This window comes from Pleurodeles waltl, chromosome 1_1 (assembly GCF_031143425.1).
Source record: "Pleurodeles waltl isolate 20211129_DDA chromosome 1_1, aPleWal1.hap1.20221129, whole genome shotgun sequence".
Taxonomy (NCBI): domain Eukaryota; kingdom Metazoa; phylum Chordata; class Amphibia; order Caudata; family Salamandridae; genus Pleurodeles; species Pleurodeles waltl.
Window position 1 is genome coordinate 146021396 of NC_090436.1, and position 25241 is coordinate 146046636.

A 25241-nucleotide genomic window follows, 5' to 3' on the forward strand; every position below is an offset into this window, starting at 1 on the left:
CTGCTTCCTGTGACGGAGGTCTTGGGGCCGGTGAGGGGGGACGGAGTGTTGCGACTTGGATCGGACGGTGGTTTGTACCCCGTTCCCCCTACATTCAGCACTTTGTGAGTGGACCTTGGGGTGCAGCTGGGCCTTTTGGAGGGGGCACATCTAGCATGGTGAGGAACAAAGGTCGGTTTTTACAGCAGACCAACCAAATGGACAACTACGTGCTGTCGAGACGCGCTGGGAGGTCCCGAGGCGACGGGGGGTGCAGGGACGGGGGACAGAGCAGGACCCCCCGCGTGAGCCCTCACTGAGCAAGATTATGGCAGCGATCCATGACCTGAAGGGATCCCTGGAGCCCCGCAGTGGCGGTGGATGTGGGCCTTCTCCGGGCCGACCTTCAAAAAGTCTCCGAAAAGGTCTCGACTGCGGAGACAGATATAGCTTGTCTGCTGTCTACATCCAAGGCACTGGAGGAGCAGGTGCGGTTTCTCACAGCGAAGCATGGGCGCATGGCGGCGCGCTTGGAGGACCAGGAAGGATGGGCGTGGAGAAACAATATCAGGGTCGAAGGGGTACTGGAGGGAGCCGAGGGCCCAAGTGTCGAGCTTTTTGTGCAAACCCTGATTACTGACCATTTACGTCCCAAGAGACTATCCTCGTTCCTCACGGTGGAACGGGGGCACAGGGCTCCGGTCCCAACTCCGAGATGGGGGGCCCCCCGAGGACCATCATTGCACGCATCTTTAATTTTAGAGATGGTGATGCTATCCTCCAGGCTGCTCGAACCAGGGGGGACCTGCAGTACGAGAACACCACTGTTTGCTTCTTCCCAGACTTTACACTGCAGGTCCAAAGGCAGCGCCAACATTCTTTGGAAGTCAAGAAAGACCATGAAGTTAGGTATATGATGCTCTTTCCGGCGCGGCTGAGGGTCATTGCGGATGGTAAGCCCCGGCACTTTGCCGCGCCGGAGGAGGCCTGGGAATGGCTTGAGGGGTTGAAAGCTGCGGGCTGCATGGATCTTCGGAAGGACAGAGGAGGACCCAGTGGCAGAAACTGGCCTCGCAGACAGGGTGGCAGGAGCTAGGACCGGGACAGACAGACGTGCCGGCACCATAGAGATGGAGGTGTTGGTGACGTGGCTGGTGCCTGCCATGACTTGGCAGGAGACGTAACAGACGATGCATAGTATGGTGAAATGGGGGATTGCTCTGAATTGACTGTATACATAACGTATCGTGGAGGTCATGCTTCGTGGCGCTGGTCCACCCACACAAGTTTCTCATGTTTTGGGCGACAGGTGCTCCGCTGCTTGGAGGGGTGGGCAGTTTAGAGCCTGCTATGCGGGGTTGCAGGGAGGGGGGAGTTCTTATTAGGGGAATGTTATTTTATAGTTCATGGTTGCACCTTGTTCTTATGCCATTGCAAAGAATCGCAACGCTATGGGACATTGTTTGGGGTGGGAGGTGCACACGCGGGACTGCAGAACTGGGGTACACTTAATGGCAGGTTTAAGAGCGGGTTCCCTTAGGGTCATGACATGAAATGTTAATGGGCTGGGGAGTCGCATTAAACGGACCATAGTCCTCCAGTTTCTGCGCAGACATAGCCCGATCTTGTTTGATTGCAGGAAACACATCTAAAAGGAAATTACTACAGGGCGTTGGACAGGGTTGGATACCAACTGGTTACTCATGTGAGCTACGCCACTGGGTCCAGGGGACTGGGTATTCTTCTTAAAAAAGCAATACCATTCATACGAACACGCACCTGGTGGGACGCGCAGGGACGATACGTAGCAGTCTCGGGGGTTTGGGAGGGGCACACTCCTAACATTTGCTCCGTCTACGCTCCGCCGCGGCTTCAGGGGTCCACTCTGGCGGACATGGGTGCACTGTTGCTCGACTTCCCTACAGGGCTCCTGGTTCTGGGAGGGGATATGAACTTGGTGGTTGATCCAGGGATCGAGAGAATCACAAATGCACGGACACCTGATGTTTCCACGTTGCTGAAGTCCTTTTTGGACTCCCTCGGTCTGGCGGATGTGTGGAGGGAGCATAATCCAGTAAAGAGGCACTTCACCTTCTCTTCGGCCCCCCCATGGTGGCTCATTGAGGCATGATCATCTATTCACGGCCTGGGCCCATGTGGATGGCTTTTGGGAGGCTATGCACTATCCGAGAGGGATATCCGACCATTCTCCTGTTGGGGTCAAAGTGCCAGGTTCCTCACGGACGTACTCACAGCCTCCTCGGCTGGATCCCTGGTATCTGAGAGACAAATCCTTTGCTAACAGGGCAAGGGAGGGTGCGCCCAATACTTTGAGGAGAATTTGGGTTTGGTGGACTCTGTAGGCATATTGTGGGAAGCCTTTAAAACGGTCCTAAGGGGTCCAGTACAGAACATGATTGGGGGTAAGAGGAAGGAACAACATTTGCAGGTCGTGGAATTGGAGCAAGAAATCATAGCTTTGGAGGCCCACTGTCAGACGGAGGGAGGGACGGAGGAGGGGCTCTCGCACCAGCTGCGTCTCAAACTATATGAGCTGCGTGCTCTGGCCGAGCGACATGCCAGGGCCTACCCTTTGGCATCTCAGCGCCGGCTGTATGATGTGGGAGACAAAGCCAACAGACTATTGGCGTGGTTAGAAAAGCGTGACCAGGAACGCTCCTGGGTCGGGGAGATACTGACATAAGAAGGGGCCACGTGTGAGTCTAGGGAGTCCATAGCAGAGGCCTTTGCCGCCTATTACGAGGAAGTTTATACCTCGGTGTCTCTGATGACGGAGGAGGACTGCTCAGACCTCTTGCAGGATATCCAGTTGCCGGTGCTCTCGGAATCGGAGAGCGGGGACCTTGAAACTGAGCTTACAGAGGAGGAGGTCGCGGCTGCACTGCGGGTGCTTCAATCGGGCAAGGCGGTGGGGCCCAACAGACTCCCGGCAGAATTGTTTAAGTGCCTGGGCGGTAAAGTGACGAAGCATATGTTGGCCATATTCCGGGAGGCACAGGACGTGGGACGGCTGCCACTGGATCAGAGGACCGCAACGGTCGTGGTGATCCCAAAGAAAGGTAGACCCCCAGAGAGATGCGCCTCCTACAGGCCCATCTCCCTACTAAATACGGAGGTTAAGGTTCTAGGAAAGGCCTTGGTGGCTAGGCTGAGCGTAATTATTACTAAACTGGTGCATCCAGACCAATCACGCTTCATGCCATCCAGGTCTACATGTCTGAACTCGCGGAGTCTTACATATGATGGACGGTCAGAGTGGGGAGCAGACGGGGCTTCTGTCCCTAGATGGCCTCCAACAGTGTGGAATGGCCCTATATTTTCTCTGTGCTCAAAAGATTTGGGGTTGGCCTGCGGTTTTTGTCATGGATCAGATTGCTGTACCGGGATCCGGTGGCCCAGGTGAGGATCAATGATGCGTTGTCGTGGCACTTTTCCCTCCATAGGGGCACCCGGCAGGGGTGTCCGCTTTCTCCCATCCTGTTTGACCTGGCACTCGCACCACTGACAGCATGGATCTGGCAGGATCCACTGATTTGGGGCAGAGACTCGGGGGCAGCGTGGGAGGAGTGTATCTCCCTATACGCAGATGATGTCCTGCTAAATGTCACGCAGCCCCGGCGGTCCATCAACAGAATAATGCAAGCCTTTGGTATCTTTGGGGACCACTACGGTTACCTGATTAACTGGGAGAAGTCGCTGGTCTTCCCGTTGGCGGGGACCCTGCCCGCCCTGCCCCCGGGTTGTAGTGTGCCAATCTGCATGGGGGGTTTCAAGTACCTGGGGATATATGTCACTTAGAATCAGGAGTGCTTTTTGAGAGAAAATCTTCAACACAGCTTGATAGATTTCACAGGGATGTGGCCCACTGGAGGATGTTGCCCCTTTCACTGATGGGTAGAGCTGCCCTCTACAAAATGATGACACTGCCCCGTCTCCTGTATGTTTTCCAGAACACTCCCTATGAGATATCGGCGGAGGTGTTCCAGAGTCTAGACCGAGAGATCAGGCTATTGTTATGGGATGGCGGCTGCTCCCACGTGGCACTGTCGAAACTGAAGCTCGGCACGTATGAGGGCGGGTTGGCCATTCCGGATCCCCCTTCAATATTATTGGGCGACTCAGCTGGTTAATATTAATAATTAGGCATTCGCGGAACGGGAGGACCCAGACTTCTGGGTAGACAGACATATGTTAGGGGGGGATATGAGCCCGCCCTCTACTCCAGTGGGGGTTCGCAATCACTCCCAGCACAAACTGCGACGGTGGTGAAGGCCTGGCAGGACTCCACCCATTATCTGGGCTGGGGCTTCACCCTGACAGCGCAGACCCCCCTCTGGTGTAGTGATTTGTTGAAGGATTTGAGGACCCTGGGTGGATTCCGCAAATGGTCACTGGTGGGGATCGATCACCTGGGAGATGTCTGGAGGGGTCAGGCACTTGTGCTGTTCAAGGTCCTGCAGCAGGAATACGCAATGGCGGGAACGGAGCACTTCAGATACCTGCAGTTGCGGCATGCTTTGAGTCAATATGTTCCGGAGCATGAGCAGTTGCCGGAGGCGACTCCTCTGGAGGACCGACTTCTGACGGAGCCCCTAGAGTTGAAGGCCATATCCTTGCTCTATAAGAAACTACTGAATAACTCGCCAGATCCGATGACTGCCTTACGGGCAAAATGGGAGTCGGATATGTGTACACTCTCTGACGAGGTCTAGGGAGCGTCGAGACAGGGTCCCAGGGTGGTGGTGATCAAGGCACGGTTCAGATTGATCCAGCTTCGGATTCTTCACAGTGCATACTATTCCAGAGTAGTGATGCATAGGATGGGTCGGACTCAGAGTGTGCAGTCCTTGCAGCGATGCGGGTCGGAGGGCACTTTCTATCATATTTTATGGACATGCCCCTGGCTGCAAACTTACTGGCAGGGGGTGGCCGAAACCCAGACTAGACTAATATACTGTTTTTTAGAAATAAGAACTCCCCATGGGACTTCCCATCCATGAATGCAGCCAATTCAAACTCCTCACGCACCCCCTACAAGGCCCTACACAATGCAGGACCCGCTTATCTCAACAGCTGCAAACACTTTCAGAGCCCATCAAGACACCTACTTTCTGTCTCACACTCACACACACCTCCCACAGTCACTAATGCAGAACAGGAGCTTGCTCTTTCTTGTACACAGGGCCCAAAACATTGAACAAGCTCCCAAAACACATCAGAGCCTCCTCCTCGCTACTTTAGATTTGCATGAAGCTAAAGACCTGGCTCTTTGAATAATGCGGTGGGGGGGCGACATACCTACAAACTTGCTCAAGAGCCTAGATACCCTTGCGGGTGATTCATACACTATATAAATCAACATAACATAATAATTTAATTGAATGTTTAGTGTTATCATCTAATGATCACTTATTTGCTGCCTTCAAAATGCCTATCAAGCACTAAAGGGGTGAAACACATGTCAGCTGTCAAATGCTTACTTACATTAAAAAAAATAATGTTTTGCTTATTTACCACTAACGTTCTTATTCGTGTCAATAAAACAAACTTGTATCGCAGAAATCCAACTCTTAGTTTTCCCTCACCTACAACTCTGTGAATTAGGCCGGATGACTATTGGAATTTTCTGCCCCATTTAAGATAAATAGCAATATTACTCAATGAGTTTAATGCTGAAGCTGACATCTGCTGTGAGTTGCATGTCGCTGGTTTGAATCCCAGGAAGGTAAACCTAGCCTTTCATTCTTCCCAGGTCAGAGCACCATTAAAATGGCTAACAGAATTTACAGTGCAATACATAATAAACAAACTATTATTATATGAAAACGTATTCCAGAATTTTTCTGGGGAGTGAGTGTATCTGTGCAAATGGGGTAGAACTGAAGTTTGGTACTAGACTACCAAGAGAGCTCTACCTTTGAATGTCTTCACTAGATGGCCAATGCTCCCACCATGTGGAACATCCATATTCACACTCTTAATCATAAACATATGAGTGACAAAATCCTCAATACCTGCAGATTTGTTTTACCCAGTTTCATGATTCAAATGCCAGATGTAAATGTTTGTGATTCCGATTTTATGAGTCAGACAGAGGATGCATCAAATATTCAACTAATAAGAACAGATCCTACATTTGATCTGAGCCAAAAGATGACCCGAGTAGTGATCGGATTCTGTGAATCAGGATCTGCAATTCATGAACTCAGGGCTTTTTAAGTTCCTAACTAGACCTTAAACGCATAAAAAGGTTGTGAATTGGACCCATATACTGTAAACCAATTAATTACCTCTTATCCAGAAACCCCACAAAGAAGTGCAAATGAAAAAAAGCAAAATGACGTGATAAATCATACCCGCCTTGACTGACTTATCAGTGGTCTGCCTTTCACGGTGCTAACATGCCCGTATGATTCTAAGGCAGCGGTTCCCAACCAGTGGTCCACGGACCCTCAGGGGTCCATGACACATCCCCAGGGGGACCGCCGGCCTGGGCTGGCAGGAAGGCATTTCTGCAGCTGGGGCCTCTCCACAGAAACACATGCACGTTTTTGTATTTATTACTTCTTGAATCCTGAGTTTGTGCTTCTCCAGATCAAGCACTCTTAGACAATGCCTACCAGTGTGGATGACGTGGATCCTGCACCTTGTAGTCCCCTGTAAAGTGCTTTGACACCCTATACTGGTATGAGAGGTGCTATAGATCAAATGAATTACCCCTGACAGAGAGGCTATGGAGAGATGAGAGGCCCTTATGGTGTTACTTCCTTTCCATACCACATATTTATGTGAAAAAGCTTTCTCAGATCTTATGTACCTAAAAAATAAAAAAAACACAAAATGCTTGAGAAATGTGGAATCTGACCTAAGGATTCAGCTTCCTAATCAAAACAAGTATTTTGAAAATTAAGTCGCCGAGATGCAGCGCCAACTCACATTAAAATCTTTAGATCTTTGCATCATTTTTCAATTTAAAATAACTAAATCTTTAGCAATTGGAGTGTTTGTGTGGGGTGTACTTGTTTGTGTATTTTTTGCTGTTTTAAAATGTTTGAAATTTAATTTGTACAAATTGCTTGGGGTTCCTCGGCTTCCAGTAGTGATTCAGTGGGGGTCCTCAGGAGTCAAAAGGTTGTTATAAACTGCACACTATAGAGGCGAGCTATAGGCTCTGCTGCTTTGAAAGAACAGTGCTTCCATTGCGACAGGTAAGGCATGCAGCCCCTTGTACATCTGCACTCAGTGCCTAAGAGGTAGGAGAGTGTAAAACACCAATCACATGGAAGCGCATTTTTCAAATGGAGGAAAACATTAAAAAGGCGAACTATACATGTCTGGAATTCGTATCTTTACTTGAGCAGAGTGCCCACCATGTGAGTAAATATAACACAGAAACATTTTGTATAGAAATCCACCATGTATCCATGTAAATTCCTGAGATTTTTGTGAATCCTCTGAATGTCATAAACCAACGCATTTAACAAGCGAAACCCTGCAATGCACAGATTTCAGGTTGTGTTCCTTCATGTGTTATTAGAATGTTCTTCTGAATTAAAATGAGGGAAATCACCAAATTTTACATCCTGATTTTCTCAAGCCTACGTTTACCAGGGGTTTTTAAGTATGGTATTGAGGTATGAAGGCTATTCTTTCCTAAATGTTTTGGGATACATAAGTTAATGACATTTCTTGTACATAAACCGATATATTGGAAGATTATAGTGAACTCAGGCTAAATGCAAACTCGTTTATTATCACAATATAGAAATTATGTGACATCACAAATTAGTTAAACTTTCTAAACATTAGGGGCCAGATGTACTAAATTCCTATTTTGCATTTCCTAAATAGCGACTCCTTAAAAATCGCTATTTAGGAAATGCAAAATGGAATGTATAAAAATAGAAATTTCCTAATAGCGATTCCTACAGGGTAGGAATCACTATTAGGAAATCGCTGTTTAAGAAATGCTAAACCATTTGTTCCAATGGGCCTAAAGTCCCACAGGTAGGAACTGTTTTGCATTTCCTAATATGCGACTTCCTAATAGCAAATCGCAAATTAGGAAATGTAATACCAAGGGTGACTATGGCTGTGAGGCCCACCTTCATGCACCCCAAAAACAGGTAGTGTACATGTTACATGCACAAATGCCCACGGGGCATGTGTGCGCTACATGTAACTTTTGAAGGTGCATTTTTAAAATTGCAGATGGTTATCATTGATTTGGAGTAGATGCTAATTTCATTTCCTAAATGCTCAGTTCGCATTTAGGAAATACTTTGTACATGTGCTCAGGAAATCGCAAATAGGAAATACCTATTTACGATTCCTATCTGGGGAATCGCAAAAGGCAATTTCTAATGGGTAGAAATCACATTTTTTGATTCCCTAAATGCCTTTGTAACTAGAAAGGTGATTTAGCATTTCTTAACAGACCAAAATTGTGATTTGGTCCTTTAAGAAATGCTAAATCCTTTCGTAAATCTGGCACATAATTTTTTACTGTAATTGATTGATTGTTTTATTAATAATGATTAATAATGTGTCGTTTTGTAGCTCTACTATCTGTTTTCAATGAACAAGGGTGTTGCAATTGTGAGGGAGTCAAAGTTTTGTGACCTCGCGGAGTTTTCTCCAGGTAAACCTCAGCAAGTCAAACCTATGGATATTTACTGTGAGAAAAAGCCCAATAAATACTGGACTATGCAGATGTGCGTGTGCCCAGCACAAAACTTCAGCTTACTGCCCAATACAGCCATTGAGAAACTTGTAACAGGTGTCATTTATTGCACTGGGTAAATTTCAAACCCCAGAGTAGTGGTATATGGAGGGTCTGATAAACAACCCCTACCGTCTGAGGTTCCCACTATAAGGGCCTTCGTATATTAGAGGCAACAGATCTGTTAAGCTATTTCGCTGGCAAACCCCAGACTTGAAAATGGGCATTTTATTGGACATTAAAGCTCCTTCAGTGTATTCTTGTACTTGGACACAACACTGGACATGCTGAGGTACATGTGGAGTTTTATTGGCCTTTGTCTGCAAAATGCACAATGATGTGCTGACATTAGTCATACAAAATCCCTAGTTCTCAACAGGGTTTTAAATGGAAATAGAAAAGTGAAGGCACTCACTACCACAGAGAACCTATTGGCTACTGAGAAGGGCCAGTACTCTTCCAAGAAAAGCATTACACCCCTTCTGAGCAGTGCAGATACTCTCCTTTTAAAATTAACGAAATGCAGGTACTCAGTGCAAGACAGTCCCTTCCCAGTTAAATCACTGGTTCTAATAGAAAATAGCTCATACTTAAATTAATCTCAAGTGGGCACAAATTTACTTTTTGAAACGGAAACATTTTGCAATCCTTAAGTTTCGCCAGGAACCTCCGGCTTTGTTAGAGGAAAGGGCACATCCCCAGCCCTCTGCACTGTTGCCTATCTTGAGATTTCGGAGGGATCCTGATGGCACTGGAATCCCTTTGACACCTTTGCGTCAGCCCGAGACCTCCAGGTTGTGAATGTAAGATGGTTCTCCCAAAAAGTGGACAGTAAGAGATTCATTGGTAATGGGACTACCACACGGCTACCAATTGAGGTGTGTTATCTGTGTCAATGGTAAGATGCTATGGAGTTTGAACAGAACAACTAGGTATTATTTAGAGATGTGTCCTTGTTTACTAGTTTCTTATTCATCTCTCAAGTAAATTCATTGTCTTCCATAGTCTGCATCTAAATCAGTGGTACTCATGTTGTGTTGCTTCTTTAGCAATGACTCTTTCTTCACATACTATGCCAATAATTATTGCCAAGACTTGTGGTCTGCTAGTAACAGTTCCAATTATCAAATTATGTGTGTATATAGAGGAGCATGTGTAATATGTTGTTTTTCTAACTCTCCAGAAAAAAGGATCAGAGTAAAACTTTTCAAAAATGTGGTAAGACCTTGATGCATGCTAGAACAAGGTAATAGGACAAAATCAATGCAAAAGACTACATATGGCCTCTTCGTCAAAAGGAGGAGGATGGGTATGCTAGACTCAGGGTCTTATTTAGAGAGTGACTTACACAGAGTTTGGCCAAAACTGGCGGATGTTCCTTCAGTCGCATTAAACATCAGACACTTTTTGGTGTCCTGCATCCGCCCAACTCTAAATAAGGTTGTCAGTCCTTATAAAAAGTTATGCAATCTTGCATCAGTCTTAGTTACTGGATAATTAGTAATCTAGTTGCGTGAAAATTATTCCCATCTTTTAACTGTTGAATTTTTGAGCAACATCGTTTACTCGGTTTCTTTGCAATAGACGGAAAAAATACTGCAAAATCGATTTTCCCCATGTGTCCTCTTGTAAAGATTAATGGAAAATTACAGTGACTGTTTGCTCTGTTGCTTACTGCACCTGCTGTAAATGTGATGGGAAACCACTGCATTATTCAGTATTTGATGTACGCTTCTCCATTGCCTTTGGGCTAGCTTCGGACTATAGAAATACTGCACTATACACACATACATACATATTTGATCCACTGAAAAATTCTATGAGGCGCATAGTCCAAGAACTGCAGTATTTATTTTACTTAACACAGAGCAAAGTACTAGGGATGGTTTTGGCCTCCACCCAACTTACAGGCCGGGGGAGCAGGGGAAGGCATGGGATAATAACATGTGCACTGGCTAACACCACGGTGGGTGATGGCACATGAATGCATGAATGAGCCTGTTCGGTCACCATCTCCCTTTGCTTCTCTGAAAATACAGCTGAGGGCCCCTGCTAATAGTTATTGACTACATTCCAAGAAATCTGATTGGCTGCCTCACTCTCAACCTACAATAAAATGTGTAGTGTGGTAAACAGACGGGGGGGATAAGAATTTTATTGATAAAATTAAGGATTCCACTGTAATTAATATTAAACTAAAGCTCTACAGTTATACCATGAATTGTAATAAATATGTATGTATGTATGTGTATTACTACCGTTCAAACCTATCAAAAAGATAGATTTCTGAAGAGGGTGAAAGACAAGCATAAAGTCAACAAGTGATAAGAGAGGCAGTTGGTTTGTTTACAGTTAATGTATTGTGATGTAATGTTCTTTGAAGAGGTGTCTCTTAAACTCTTTCCTAACTGGAGCAGCGCTAGGATGGTTCCAATGGAGAAAAGGATGTTGTTCCTGATCTTGGGTGCATAGATGGAAAAGGCCTGGTGCCTTGTTTTTTTTAATTTTTACACTTTTTAGTCCATAGTCTGATGGTGTTCTGGCTGTGGCTAGGCCGAGAAGCATCAGAGATGGCACGCTTGTCTGCTAGTTAAGCAGGGGTGCGGGTCCTAAGGGATTTGTGAAAGTTGCACCTGGTTTTGAAGATCGTGTGAGTAGCAAGGGGCGTTAGAAACTGAGACAATGTAGTGATAAGAGAAGATACAAATATTAGTATATTTCTATTAAACGTCAGTTTATTAAGGAACGGAAAAGTGCCAAAGCGAAGAAAACAAATTCATTTCTTTGCATTTCAAAATTGTTTAATCCTATCTTGCAGTTCCAACTTAGATTTTTGAGATATTTTTCTTATCTGAGAAGTTTTACGCAAATCAGCTTGGGTACCCCAAATCAACTGACGTTCTCATCCAACATTTCAATGTTGTCTTTCTCTTTTTAATTTACAACACTCTGCCCTTGGTATAGATCCACGCCACAACTCTGGTTCAGTGCCTGTAACAACCAGTGTAGCCCTCAGCAGTGGGCTATAATCCTGATTAGAACATTAGAAAGTTGAAATCTCCATTGAAGATAAGAAAGTGCCCCTGGGCCAATAATCGCTGACCTTTTGCTCCAATAATCAAATGTTTGCCTTTTTGTCTCTCCAGATATGTTTTAGAACATTCTGCCCTCAGTGACTGGAATGTTCTAATGGCCCTGAAGCTGTAAATGGTACTCTCCCTCCGTACGTATCACTCAGGAGAGGGCCTTTCAGGGGCGGCGCCTTCATTTGGGCAGAGGAGCGTCCCCCCCCCCCCCGCCAGCAGAGGCAGCTGCAAAACCTTTAAAATAAAAGGATAATAAACTTTGTTTATTATCCTTTTCTTTTCAAGGGGCGGGGTCACGGGGGTGAGAGCAGTGTGACAGGGAGTGCACAGCACTCCCCCTCACTGCGCATGTATGTTTGGCCAGCCGTCTCAGGTCGGCCAAACATACATGCGCAGTGGGCTCTCTCCAGCCCGGCAACACGGTTGCTGGGCTGAAGAGAGCCGGCACAGGCCCCCAGTCTGCCTGGGAACGCCCTGGCTGGGTGCCAACAGCCAATCCTGATGCAGCTTTGAGCAGCTTCAGGATTGGCGCAGAGCAGGTTAGGAGCGTGTGTACATGCAGCAGGACGAAGGAGGGGAGCAGCGAAGAGCAAGGTAAGTTTAAAAATTTTTACAAATATATATTTTAATGTTCAAATCCACCCTCACGCGCTGCCCGCCCCTTCTATGCCCTGTGAGCCACTCCTGGGGCCTTTAACAACCATTTTAGCCCTTAGCAGTGGATTATACAGCTATATTAATAGTAGACAATGACTGAGAACCCACAGCCTAGTCCAACACCCCTTGCCTTGTGCAAACTCTTCTCAAGGCTTTCTAGATGATGGCCTTTCTTCTTGTGCATCTTTTACCCTCTTTACCACTTCAAAGAGTTCATAGGCAGCTTCACTATATGAGAAAATATGTTCTCCCCCATCTCCTACCTAACTGGATACCAAATATTGACCTCAAGTGTCATAGTAAATGTGTCATGGGCCCTAAGGCAATCATGGAGAGTGGGCACCACAGTCCTCTTGTTGAGAAGTAAATGACAGCCATATCTGTGGTGCCGTGGATTCATCAAACTCCTGGGCCAAGTCACCACTCACCTGATGAGATACTGAAACTTATATAGCCGAACTTTTAGTAGTGTCCCTCATGTCACAAAAGTTAGATTAATCAAAAGCACTAATAGTTTAAACAAAGAAATTGCACTGACACATCTTTATTAATGTGCATTCATTTACGCTGTTGAGTTTGACATAGGTAATATTTGAATTAAATCAAATATGTGCAAAATTTAAATGATATGGTGTTATAATATAGGTCTTAGACTAACAGAATATATTGAATCAATATTCAATTTATAATGATTAATGAAATAAATATGTGAGCAAAAATTAAAGAAATGTACTTCCCCATTACAATGAAATGCATTTACAAAGTGCTTTTTTCGTTTAAAATAAATGTAACATGTATATTATTGAAGCATTATTAATGACAAACTTATAATTTTGAATAGTAAAAGTGTGTTTATTAAAATGTATTAATTAAATGTATTGCTTTAATTTACTTGTGTTAGCCGAAGTGAGGACTCTTAAGCTTGTATTTCGTGATTGTACAGGAACATAATGTACATAATGTTTAGACACAGTGAGAAAGTATCATAGTGTCCTGGAGCACAGAACATTGTGAAACATGGACTGCCATTGTATACAATGGTTTCAAACTTACGTGAAGTCACACAGATGGAAGCTGGTCCCATGACAGACTTGGGAAAAGTGAATGTTTCAGTTTGGAGTCTTGTTATCGATTATTATTGGATGATGCCCCTTCAATGGTAGCATGGACTGATAACTTAGGTGAATCAAACTGCTTTATGAACTTTAATATATTGATGACCAGTTGGAGTTTGATCAGAGATGCTCTGCAGATTTCCAGATACCCTGTGACCAGAACCTTTGTTAATGAAGAACTCCGCATGCTGAGCCCCTTGGTGAGGTATCTTCCTCTCTGCTTGCCCCTTTGCGATGTCTTTCTGAGACTTAAAGATTTCTCCCTAACCCCTTCAGAAGTCTCTTGACTGAGCTTCTGACATGCTGGCACTTTCACTTTTTCTTTATCTTTTGCCCACCTTAGTTAGTACCTTGTTGCCCAAGATTTACTTTTTCCACATTCTTTTTTGTCCTTTTTGTCTTTTGCCCACATGTGTTCCTCCCCACACGTTAATCCTTATTTAGGCCACAGTAGGTTTCTCCCTTGTTCAGATGAAAATTATAACTTTGATGATTTGAAAGTGACTGATGCTCGCTAAGCCTGAGCAACGCTTACTTTCCTTATATCAATTGATTTTGTTAATGTTTTGCGTATTTGCTATTAAATGCTTATACTTATTCATGTTAGTTTGACTAAACTTATTTTGACGCCTTGGGCAACCCCTGGTGATAATGTATCTTTAAAATGTTTTCCCTGAGAATAATTTACATGACTTTGTGCTTGTGTTTGTAATAAATCTTCTTACCTTTATTCCTGAGTATGGCCAAATGGGTCATACTATTTAATTTAATTGGTATGTAATGAAATTGAATTGAATGGTTCTACCATACCCTATTGTAGTGTCCTAAGGTCTGTCGGCATTGATGATCATTGATTCCTACAAAGGATGAAAATGCTCCAGCAATACCTACGTCACAGGGACCTCCATTCACAGGGCAACCATTTCTAAAGTAAAGTAGCAGAGTGGAATATATACAGATTGGGAAATAACAGAATCATGCAAACATTCATTAGTATATCTCTTTTATTAGTAGCAAGACTTGCCGCCTGCACTCTTTTCTTGGTGTTCTTAAGGTCAGCTATAATATTTCTGAACCCTGACACCGTGCCTCAGAGGCCTCTTTAGTAAATATCAGTGAGAAACTAGATGTTGAAAATCAACAGACCTTGCTTTAACCCGTTCTATGCGCCGGACAGCCGGGAGCCACCAGATGCTACAGTGCTCATGTGCATTGGATGGCTCTCGCCCATCTGTGCACATTGCACTTGAAATCCCTCTGACAAGGAAACAGCCTTAGGAGATGGGGGAGAGCTTCCCCATCTCCCGAGGCTGTTTATTTTTTTCATTGAAATGACAATAAGCGCGCGCCACAGGCTGACGTCATTTCAATGAAAAAAAAATGAAATTAGCTAATCTCAGCCCCTCAAGCACTAAGGCAGGTGAGAGAAGGATCATTGGAAGGAGGAGAATCTCCCCTTTCCAAAGTGGATCCCTGCTTGGGGATTGCCACAGGGATCCACCCCTAGACACCAGGGAAGATTAGCGGCCCCTTGGCCAAGGACCTCGGGGAGGGACAGAAAGCCTACCAGACACCATGGATTTTTTGTTTTATATATAAAAGAGGGGTGGGGGATGCAGACAATGAGCATAGCCATGCCCCAACCAAAATAAATGGGTCCTAAGTCTTGCTACCCCCCCCAATGGCAGATGGGGTAATTACCTTCTATCTGCCCCCTGGTAGGGACAGAAAGCTCACTAGACACCAGGTATTTTTTTTTTTTTAAAGAGGGTTGGGGGCTGCCCTCCATCATGGGGGTGGTTATGCCCCTATGCCAAATGAAGGGGGCACAGTCTTTCTGCTCCCCCTGCATACTAAAGTATCTCATCCCAATGGCAAGCAAGAGGACATTTGACTCTTTTGGATTTTGATTTTATATATGGGCCAGGAGAGCTTGGCTAACTCCCATATATCGTCCCACTTGCAATGGTGAACAGCTTCACTTTTTGGACTTGGGTAGGTTGCTGCCTGGAAAAACCTCCCAGGCCCATGACACTTCTGAAAACTACACATTTGGGCGAGTCCAGGGTGGTGTGCTTCCGGCTGAGTAGCATACAAAATCTAGAGATACCCAGATCGGTAAAAGAGGGTCAGTTTTCAGTGGAAAAATGTGCTGCATACATGTTGTGTTTTGGGGCGTTTCTTGTTGCGGACACTAAGCCTACCCACAAAAGTGAGGTACCATTTTTATTGGGAGATTTGGGGGGATGCTGGGTGGAAGGACATTTGTGGTTCCCCTCAAATTCCAGAACTTTGCATCACAGAAATGTGAAGAAAATGTGTTGTTTTAGACAAACTTTGAGGTTTGCAAAGAATTCTGGGTGACAGAACCTGGTGAGAGCCCCACAAGTCACCCCACCCTGGATTCCTTTACGTGTCAAAACTGTACTGGTTTGCTAGGTTTCCCTAGGTGGCAGCTGAGCTAGAGCCCAAAATCCAAAGCTTGGCACTTTGCAAAAAACTAGTCAGTTTTCAGTGGAAAAATGTGATGCGTCCACATTGCATTTCCTTTAGTAGGCACTAGGCCTACCCACACAAGTGAGGTATCACTGTTGTTGGGAGGCTTGGGGGAACACAGAATAAGTGTTATTATAACCAATTGTTTTTCTCTGTATTTGCGCCTTCCAAATTTAAGACAGTATGTAACAAAGAAGCTTTTTTGAGAAATGCCCTCTAATTCACATGCTAGTATCGGTACCCACAATTGAGAGATTGAAAATAACCACTGCTTCTAAGCTCCATATCATGTGCCCTTTTCATAAATACATAGGCTGCCTTGATGCCTATTTTTCATTTTTTATATTTTACCAAATGAATTGGTACACAATGAAAACCCATTGCAAGGTGCAGCTCAGTTATTGGCTCTGGGTAGCTTGATTTCTTGGAGAACCTACAAACCGTATATATCCCTACAACCAGAAGGGTCCAGTGGATATAACGGTATATTGCTTTTGAAAATCTGCCATAGTTTGAAGAAGTTACAGCTGAAAACATAGAAAGAAATGGCTATTTTTTCAACTCAATTTCAATATCTTTTCATTTCAACTGTTACTTTTTTATAGGAAACCATTGAATGATCTACATCTACACAAATGACCCCTTTCTGAATTCAGAATTTCTGTCACTGGAAGGAGCTTTAAAGCAAAAAAGATAGGAAAAATGGGGTATGTCCCAGTAAAGTGTCAAAACTCTGTTGAGCATTTTGGTTTTCTGATTCTTGTCTGTCTGTTCCTAAAAGCTGGGGAAAAAGGGGAGGTTAGCACCACAAACCCTTTGTTGATGTCATTTGCAGGGTAAAAAACAGATGCTTTCTTCTGCAGCACTTTTTTCCCTTTTTTTCTCCAAAAAACAAATGTTAGCTGTATTTTGACTAATTTTTCAGCCCCTTCCAAGGGAATTCACAAACCCTGGGCACCTTTAGAATCTCCAGGAAGATACAAAAAAAGGGTACAAAGTTGGCACAGATAGCTTATGTGGACAAAACGTTATGGGGGCATAAGCGCATACTAGAAAAGCTAGCCAAAAAATGCTTAGTACAGGAGGGGAAAAAGGCTTAGCAGCGAAAGGGTAAAGTGCACTTTTACATTAACAATCTGTATGAACATGGTACTCACTAAGTGACAGGTCTTTGAACTCTGGAAGGTTGGCAGAAGCACACAGTTGGTAGAAAATGTGATAGTTTCTTTCCTCTTCTGCCTGAAACAAAAACAGGATGACAACCCACCCATGAGAAACTAGAACTGAGACAGTTTCAAACAATAATACAATACAAAGCCTTATGTATAAGTATTACAGAACGTGTTCCAATAAGATGTTCTTCACTTCATTGGTGCCCAATGAAACGTGTGCAATTCACTTATAAAACTCCACAATGTACATCTATACTGGTTGGCTGCTGGACGCTCTGAATCATCTCCATTAGACATGATGGGGGTTCCGCTCATCAGTGTGTGGGAGAGGTAGAGAGACACTGCGTCTATAGTGTGAGAATATTTCTTGCACCACAGAGACAGAAGATACAGCAGCGGCTCATAGCTAAAGCACCCCACCTCCACAAAATGCACCTCAATCAACAGAATATGATTACAGTGATGTGTTACGCCAGGATTGTATGATGGGCACCAACACAAAGACAGACCATAGCTGAATGTATTCATGGGGTGAGAGTGACGGGAGCATTGTCAGCAATGCCACATGATTGGGTGTTGATGAAGTTTCTATACAGTGGTTTGTGCACAGAGCGGAGGGTAGCAATAAAGAGATATTAATACAATACTTTAGAAGACTTACCTCCCTCTTAACCCATAACCTAAATCAAATACTGATATTGTTATTGTTTTTATTGAGGCTGATTGTCAGGACCCCTTTCAGAGGGCCACGGGGCACGGGGGGGCCTACTGGGCCCTACCCTGGTGGTTGAGGCTTTTTACCCCTGATGTCCCAGGGCACGACCTACTAAGGATCCTGAGCACTGAGCCAAGTGCCCCTTCTGCACTCGACTCTCAGTGGTAGCTGTGGACGAGCAGTCAAAGGCTCCCTCGGGTAGGACGGATAGGGGTGTAGATACAGGTTAGTGAACATGACTCATAACTCAAAGTGTGCTCATTAATGTCACTAAATGAATGTCCCGTCAAATAATAACTTTTTTTTATATGAAAAGTATTTTATTTCTAATTCTACATATTCAAAGAAATCACGACATTCGTAAGCAACACAGCCCTCTTGAGGTCAGGGCTCTAGTGTTTTTCTGGCAAATTCTTGTCCCTCCTTGCCATGTGGTCGGGGTTATTCCCCATTCAATGGTGGCCACATCCAGGGAATGCTCACTAGTAGGACTTACTGCAGAGTCCCCTTTAACTCTTTAGGAAATAGTCAGAAGTGTCTATGTTAATGCAGCACCTTCAGCAACAAGCCCCCCGGGCCTTACACGCCAGTTTCAAGTCTTATCAGCTCCAGCAGCACATAAGCATTCAGTGTTTCACTGGGTGGCCCGATCACAGGCACTTGCAAGCTCAGGTCCTGTTCGGAGGAGTCAGGCTGCACGCCGTACAGGCAGCATCACCCAGCAGGTGCAGGCTTTCTCTTGAACAGCGCCGCCAGCCTCCATTACAATCAGAGGTGCTCCCAGCTTCCGTCAGCATGGTAAGTTCAGTTTTCCCCACACCAGGGGATGGGGTTGACCTTTGTGCTCCCAACTGGAGCCCAGCAATGGAGCAAAGTCCTCTCTGTGTTTTCTGCAGTCCACGGGGTCAGTCAGGGGGCAGGTCTCAATGCACGATTTCAACCCGCAGGTCGCAGCTTCAGTTTTCCAGGCAATGGCCCGAACTTGGCAAAACTCAGTACCGGCAGCCCCTCCTGGCATATGGGGGGTTTCCGTGGTACTTGCTGGCAAGGTGTAGGCTTCTCCTGCACAATCATGACACCACAGTGGCCTCTTATGGTATACAGGGTCACTGCTAAGGCTCACACAAGTCTTGGAACTTTGTAGGCACAGTCACTCCTATGGTGGGGTCACTGCAACCAGGCAGTACAGGCTTGGCGTTCCCCACATGGCACTTGATGCATGACTCAGCTCATGGCAGCCCTCTCCTGGCCATCAGAGGTTGCTTAATCACTCCTGCCCCCCCCCGGGCAATGACCCGATCAGTGCACAGCCATCTCATCACCCCCTTCACCAGGAGTCTACTTGGTAGGGTTCCCCACTAGACCTCGTTCTCTCCAGCGCTTTCCTCATCCCCACGGGGCAAGCAGGCAGGCGCTGGTGCTTCAGGCTCCAGGGCAGGTGGTCTTGGTTTTCCTGGGTCATGTCCCCTCACACAGGAGGGAGACTAGCAGGCCTTGGGCCCCCATTCCTGGTCAAAGGCAGAAGTCTTGCAGAGATTTCCCTTCTCACACAGCCTGCCCGGCTGCTTGGCAGATGACAGATTTTGGGGTCTCAACCTCCCCTTCTTATTGTCCATTTCCAGACACCAAACGTGATTTAGCAACTGGGTCTTTGAATATTTATATTGAGGTTTTGCTTTTTTGAAGTGCACACTTTTCTCTCTTCTTCCTCTTGAAAAGCTGTCACAGCAGGACAGGCTCCAAAGCTGATAGTCCCACTCACACCCCACTGGAGTGACTGGGTGTCAGCCTCAGTGATGTGTGCATTTAAAGGATAATCCCAGGCTCCCAGTCGTACGCTTTATGATTCCCTTACCATCCTCTCTCCCGCTTGAGATGTGCCCAAGCCCATTCTTTGTGTTTTATTAATGAATCAAAGAGCACCCTTTTGAAATGTACAGAGGGGTCTCTCTCTCCCCTCCTTAAGTGTGTCCCACCCGGTTCATAGTAATGGAACACAAATCTGTCTTGGAGACAGAGTTCCTCTACTCTTCATGTCTTTACCACGCAGACCTAGGCTTCCCAAAATGGAACCCATGGTCCTCCATGCAATGTACCATTGCAGACATACTTGCAACTCAGTGTACATACACAGCACACATACTGTCCAGTACTGCCACCTCCACGTACTGTGCCACCCAGGAGCACATACATCCAGCACACACAATCACTCTCTCCACACTGCTCAAGTACTGTTTCGTTTTTGTACTATGTCATGGTGTGCTTTTACAAACACACACACTGCCAGCACACACATCCACCATGTGTGCTGCACAAAACTTCACCCTTCATGTATTGTACGTCTCTCAAGCACACATGCACCCAGCACATACTTTCACTGTGCACATGCTGCACAGCACTACTCTCATGTAATGCATTTCTCCCAGGTATACATACACTAGGTACTTGCACAAACCATGCTTTTACTGCACAGCACTGTTCTAGTCCTGTACTGTACCCTTCCCAAGCATACATACCTCCAGCGCAAAGTTATCACTCCTGTGCTGCAAAGCACTTGACATCTAACTGGTGTGGGCCAAGGGTGAGTTAGGCACACAGGAGTGGAACTTTTAAAAAAGGTGAGTGAGCCTGGCAGCCTCACTCCAGTGACACACTGTAAAAAAGACCTGTTCACTCCTGCTGATCGCTGCACGGTATGCTGCTGCCGTTGCATTTCTGTTGCTTGAATCTTGGTGGAGGCAGAAGCCTTCCACCATTATGAGGGTAGCACTTTGGGTGCCCCTTCCAGCACAACAATACCACAGTCTATGAAGCAGGCCTATGTCATGGCGCACATGTATGATCTGTGTTTGCCTATGACAACAAAAGATACAGACAACAATACAGTACTCAGGCAGGGGTTCACATCTTTTACCATGCAGAGGACTTTTCCATCCCAACACTGACCTTCCAAGCTTTGTATGGAATTAATAAATGTGATGAACCTTGGGCTCTATTGAATTCCATTCCACCACCTTCTCTTTCCTCCATGCTTCCATATGTGATGGGGCTTGGGGACCTAAGCTGACAGATGTTAAAGATACCATTGCAAAACACCTAATTTCTCACACTCAAAAAATCTGCGTAAATTAAACTGTACTCTGGCGCACAGAATTTACGCCTAAAACAATATGGAAGGGAACTTTGAGGTAGGGGTTCTAAATATATCTTTTACTTGCTACAGGAATGATAGAGAGTTGGGCGGCAGGATAAGAGGTTATGCACTCATATACAAATACACACTTATAAAGAAACAAATAAGTTCAGTACTCAATGTCCTCTGTGATTAGAAATTAACCCACTATACCGTACTCAATTTCTGTTCAGCTCTGACACACTTTATCCATAAAATCAATTGCAGCATCTGATTGGATAAACAGGAATACCTTTAGGACCATATCATTGTGTTTAAAATTGTCCATCACAAAGAGCTGGCAAGTTGGAAGGTTCGGAAACCTTGCTGACTCCTAAGATCTATGGACAGGGCCTGGCTGGAGATCAGTATGTTTGAAAGAAATATTAGATGTGAACGTCTGCAGGTTGCAGGGGGCAGCCGTGGGAATAACCTACATATTCATTTTGGAAACTTTCCTGGCCTTATCCTTCTCAGGATGAGATTAAAACGTTGCTTTTCTATAGCGTCACCTTATGTGGGTTTAATCGCTTTCAGTGCCTTCCTACCCATGGATTTTGGTGCCTTATGAGAAACTTGACTTTTATTCCTTCCACTCACTTCCAATGGCTGCCTGAATTTCTAGATTTAAGTTTGTTTCTGATAAGTTCTGCTGCTTCTACCTTTTTTGATCTCCTGGCAAAGATCAAACAAGGGCAGGATCCACTGTCAGTAAAATCTGATCTCTTTTTTTAGGTTGCAGCCTACCAGACAGTGCAGATGTCCAGTTTCCTAAAGACATCCTGGTACTTTCAGAAAGTTGACCTAGGAATGCATTCCACTTGTTAATTACCATTGGCTTAGTGGTATGTCACACTTTCTGGCTTTCCATTTGCTGGCTTTATTTGCTTTAGGCTCTCCAGGTTCAGTTTGTCCCTACCGTTCCTAAGCCATGTTTTCTGTATCCTTACACAAACTTGCTTTCTGTTAACAGACATTTAAATCTTGTTTTTAACGTGTCACATTTGCTGTGCATTCAGAGACCGAGGTCAAATGTCAGGTGCTGTCTTCAAGAGCGCTTGTTTGTTTTTCTTTCTCTGACTCAAAAGTGAGAGGACTCATGTGATATTCTTCCTGGCTACTGCGTGTAGGAAAGAGTTTTTTCTAGCACAAAACAACTTTTAAATGAAGTGTGTAAGTATTTCAGACTATCTCAGAATTACAAATACACAAACGAAGCACATTTTTGTTATTTATGAAGTGTGTTAGAAACAAATACTTTAATATGATCAAAACAAGTCATTAAAACAGGTGATGCAATTTCCATACTTTTTTGTCTGTGCACTTCGTAGTTGTATTAGTAAAACTGTATGTCTGTGCAAATGTAATGGTCATTTCAACTGAAAAAGTTTTGTCTGTCATGGCAGTGTGCTACCACACAATGAATACTCCACTCTACGCCACTCCACCCTACTCTGCACCACTGTACTCTACTCTCCACCCCTCCACTTTTCACCATGTCTTTTCATGCCACGGCACTCTGCACCACTCCACTGTACGGCACTGCACTCTATGCCTCTTCGGGCTACAGCACTCTACTCTAACCTGTACCACTCTACTCTATGCTAATACACTCTTCACCACTCTACTCTACACCACTGCACTGTTCGCCACTGCAATCTACACCACTCCAGTCAAGGCCACACCAATCTACTCTGCACAACTCCACTCTATGCCACTGTACTTATCACCACTCTGAACACTGCACTCTACACCACTGCACTGTATGCCAATACTCTCTACTCAAATGCACTTTACTCTTCAAAACTCATCTCTATGCCCATGTACTCTGCAACACTGCACTCTATGTCAATGCACTCAACACCACCTTACTCTATGCCATTACACTCTGTGCCACTCCACGCAACTACACTCTACCCTGCCCCAGCCACTCTATGCCACTTCACTCTACTATGAAACCATCTACTGTACGGCACTGCACTCTATGCTACTCTACACCACTCTGTGCCACTCCACCCTATGCACTGCAATCTATGCCACTCTACTCTTAACCACTGCACTTAATGCCAATGCACTCTACACAACTTCACTGCATGTCACTGCACTCTGTGCCACTGCACTCTACTCTGCATCACTGTACTCTATGCTACTGCTCTATATGCCACTCTACTCCACTCTACACCACTGTACTCTGACACTCTACTCTGCAACACTGCACTCTCTTCCACTGGACTCTACGCCACTGCAATCTATGCCACTATACTTTGCACCACTCTACATCACTGCACTTTATTCTCGCTCTACGCCACTGCACTCTATGCCACTGAACTCTACTCTGCGCCACTACCCTCTGCATCACTTAACTCTACACCACTCAGCTCTGCACCACTCTACGCCAGTGCACTCTATGCCACTCTTCTCTGCACCACTCTACTCTGTGCCATTTCCCTCTGCGGCACTCCACTTTGCGCCACTCAACTCTGCATTGTACGCCACTGAATTCTATGCCACTGCACTCAATGCTACTGTACTCTGCAAAACTCTACACCAATGCAGTCCACACAAGCCCACTCAACTCTATGCTACTCCAATGTATGCCACTTTATGAGACTCCACACTATGCCACTCCAATACACGACACTCTCTGTCACTCCATAACATTCTACTTCACTCTTTGCCATTCCACTATGTGACTCTCCATGGCACTCTCCGCTATGTCACAAAAGTTTAGCCATGCTGAGCAGCAGCAACGCTGGTGAACAACATGGCTAAAACACACTGGGAAAGCAAATATCTCTTGCATAGGTAAGACTTATTGGCTTTGCTAATGCTTTTGTTGATTTCAGATGCTTTAAGTATATAGGGCCAGATGTACAACCCTAATTGTGAATTACAAAACAAACCGTACAGATATGGGCTGCAAGGGATCTCCCTCATTAATATTCATGAGTCAGGTCGCAATTTGTGACCCATTTGGGAATGGCCGCACTCACAGGGATGGTGGCCTGCTGGGGTCAGTAGACTACGACGTCTGTGACTGATTGTTAAATAAAGCATTTTTTTGTGTTTTTTAATGCAGCCTATTTTCCTTAAAGGAAAATGGGATACGTTTAAAAAAAAAAAAAATTAAACACTTCAGTTTAATTTTGTAAGAGTAAGCAGTGGTCTGGCATCCCGTTCACAAAGGGGAAGGGTTCCCTTGAGGTCCCCTCCCCGTTTGCGAATGGGTTACCGCCAATTTGAAATTGGTGTTAACTGTAATTGTTTTGCGACAGCATTCATGGTGGTAACTACTGTATAATTGTTTTGTGACAGCATTCATGGTCACAAAACAATCATACATGGGACTGCCACTCGCAATTAGGAAAGAACCCCCTTGAAAAGCCCCTTCCTAATAGCTAGTAGCAATCCCTTTTTGCGAGTCGGTAACAGGTTACCAACTAGCAAAATAGGGATGATACATGCTACAAGGTCATTTTGCGATCGCAAAAGGCAAATTTCGCCATTTGCAACCACAAAATAGCTTTGTACATCTGGTCCCTGTCCTTACGCTTGGGTCAATGAGCATGACTCCCAGAGTTCCAATCAAGCACCACCTCATCCCACTCCCAAAGGGATTCAGAGAGCCTTTCAGACATCAAACCCTGCATCCAATACATCCCGATTCCTGGAATTTAACTGGGCAGGTAGGCGGCGCTCCAATGTACTTTTGAGATCCCTAGGTTTCCAGGTGTTTCAAAATTCCTTCCTGCCGTGTAATATTGCCGGCTACTCTTCTGCTGGCCTCGCACATCTTTGGTAGTCTCTACTAGGGTATTCTTTATTCCTGCAAGTTCTTTCATCATTTTCTTTGCTTCCGAGACTCTCGATCTGAGACCCTCCAATTTGGGGCACAAACCGATCTTCCTGCAATGCAGGCCAGTGATCATTTTATGTAGTGTTTCAAGATGTTAACCCTTTAAAAAAATCAGGACATGTTATGAATTTCACAAGCATCTCTATTTTCTGAATATTTTAAAGCTGCACTGGTCAAACTAGAAAAATTCCTCTTAATTTCGGGCGGTTTAATATTACCTTTATTTAATACATAAGTAGATGTGAACACT

General features: G+C 45.0%; 1 protein-coding gene across 2 annotated transcripts in view; it reads right to left on the reverse strand.

The window, feature by feature from the left end:
• The window catches only part of MYO5B (myosin VB), an 842958-nt gene that overhangs the window by 407540 nt on the left and 410177 nt on the right, over positions 1-25241 (reverse strand). For both annotated transcript variants that reach the window (XM_069219220.1, XM_069219218.1), the window contains exon 7: positions 17234-17315. In XM_069219220.1, the coding sequence (XP_069075321.1) occupies positions 17234-17315 (82 nt within the window). The remainder of the gene's footprint in view (positions 1-17233; positions 17316-25241) is intronic.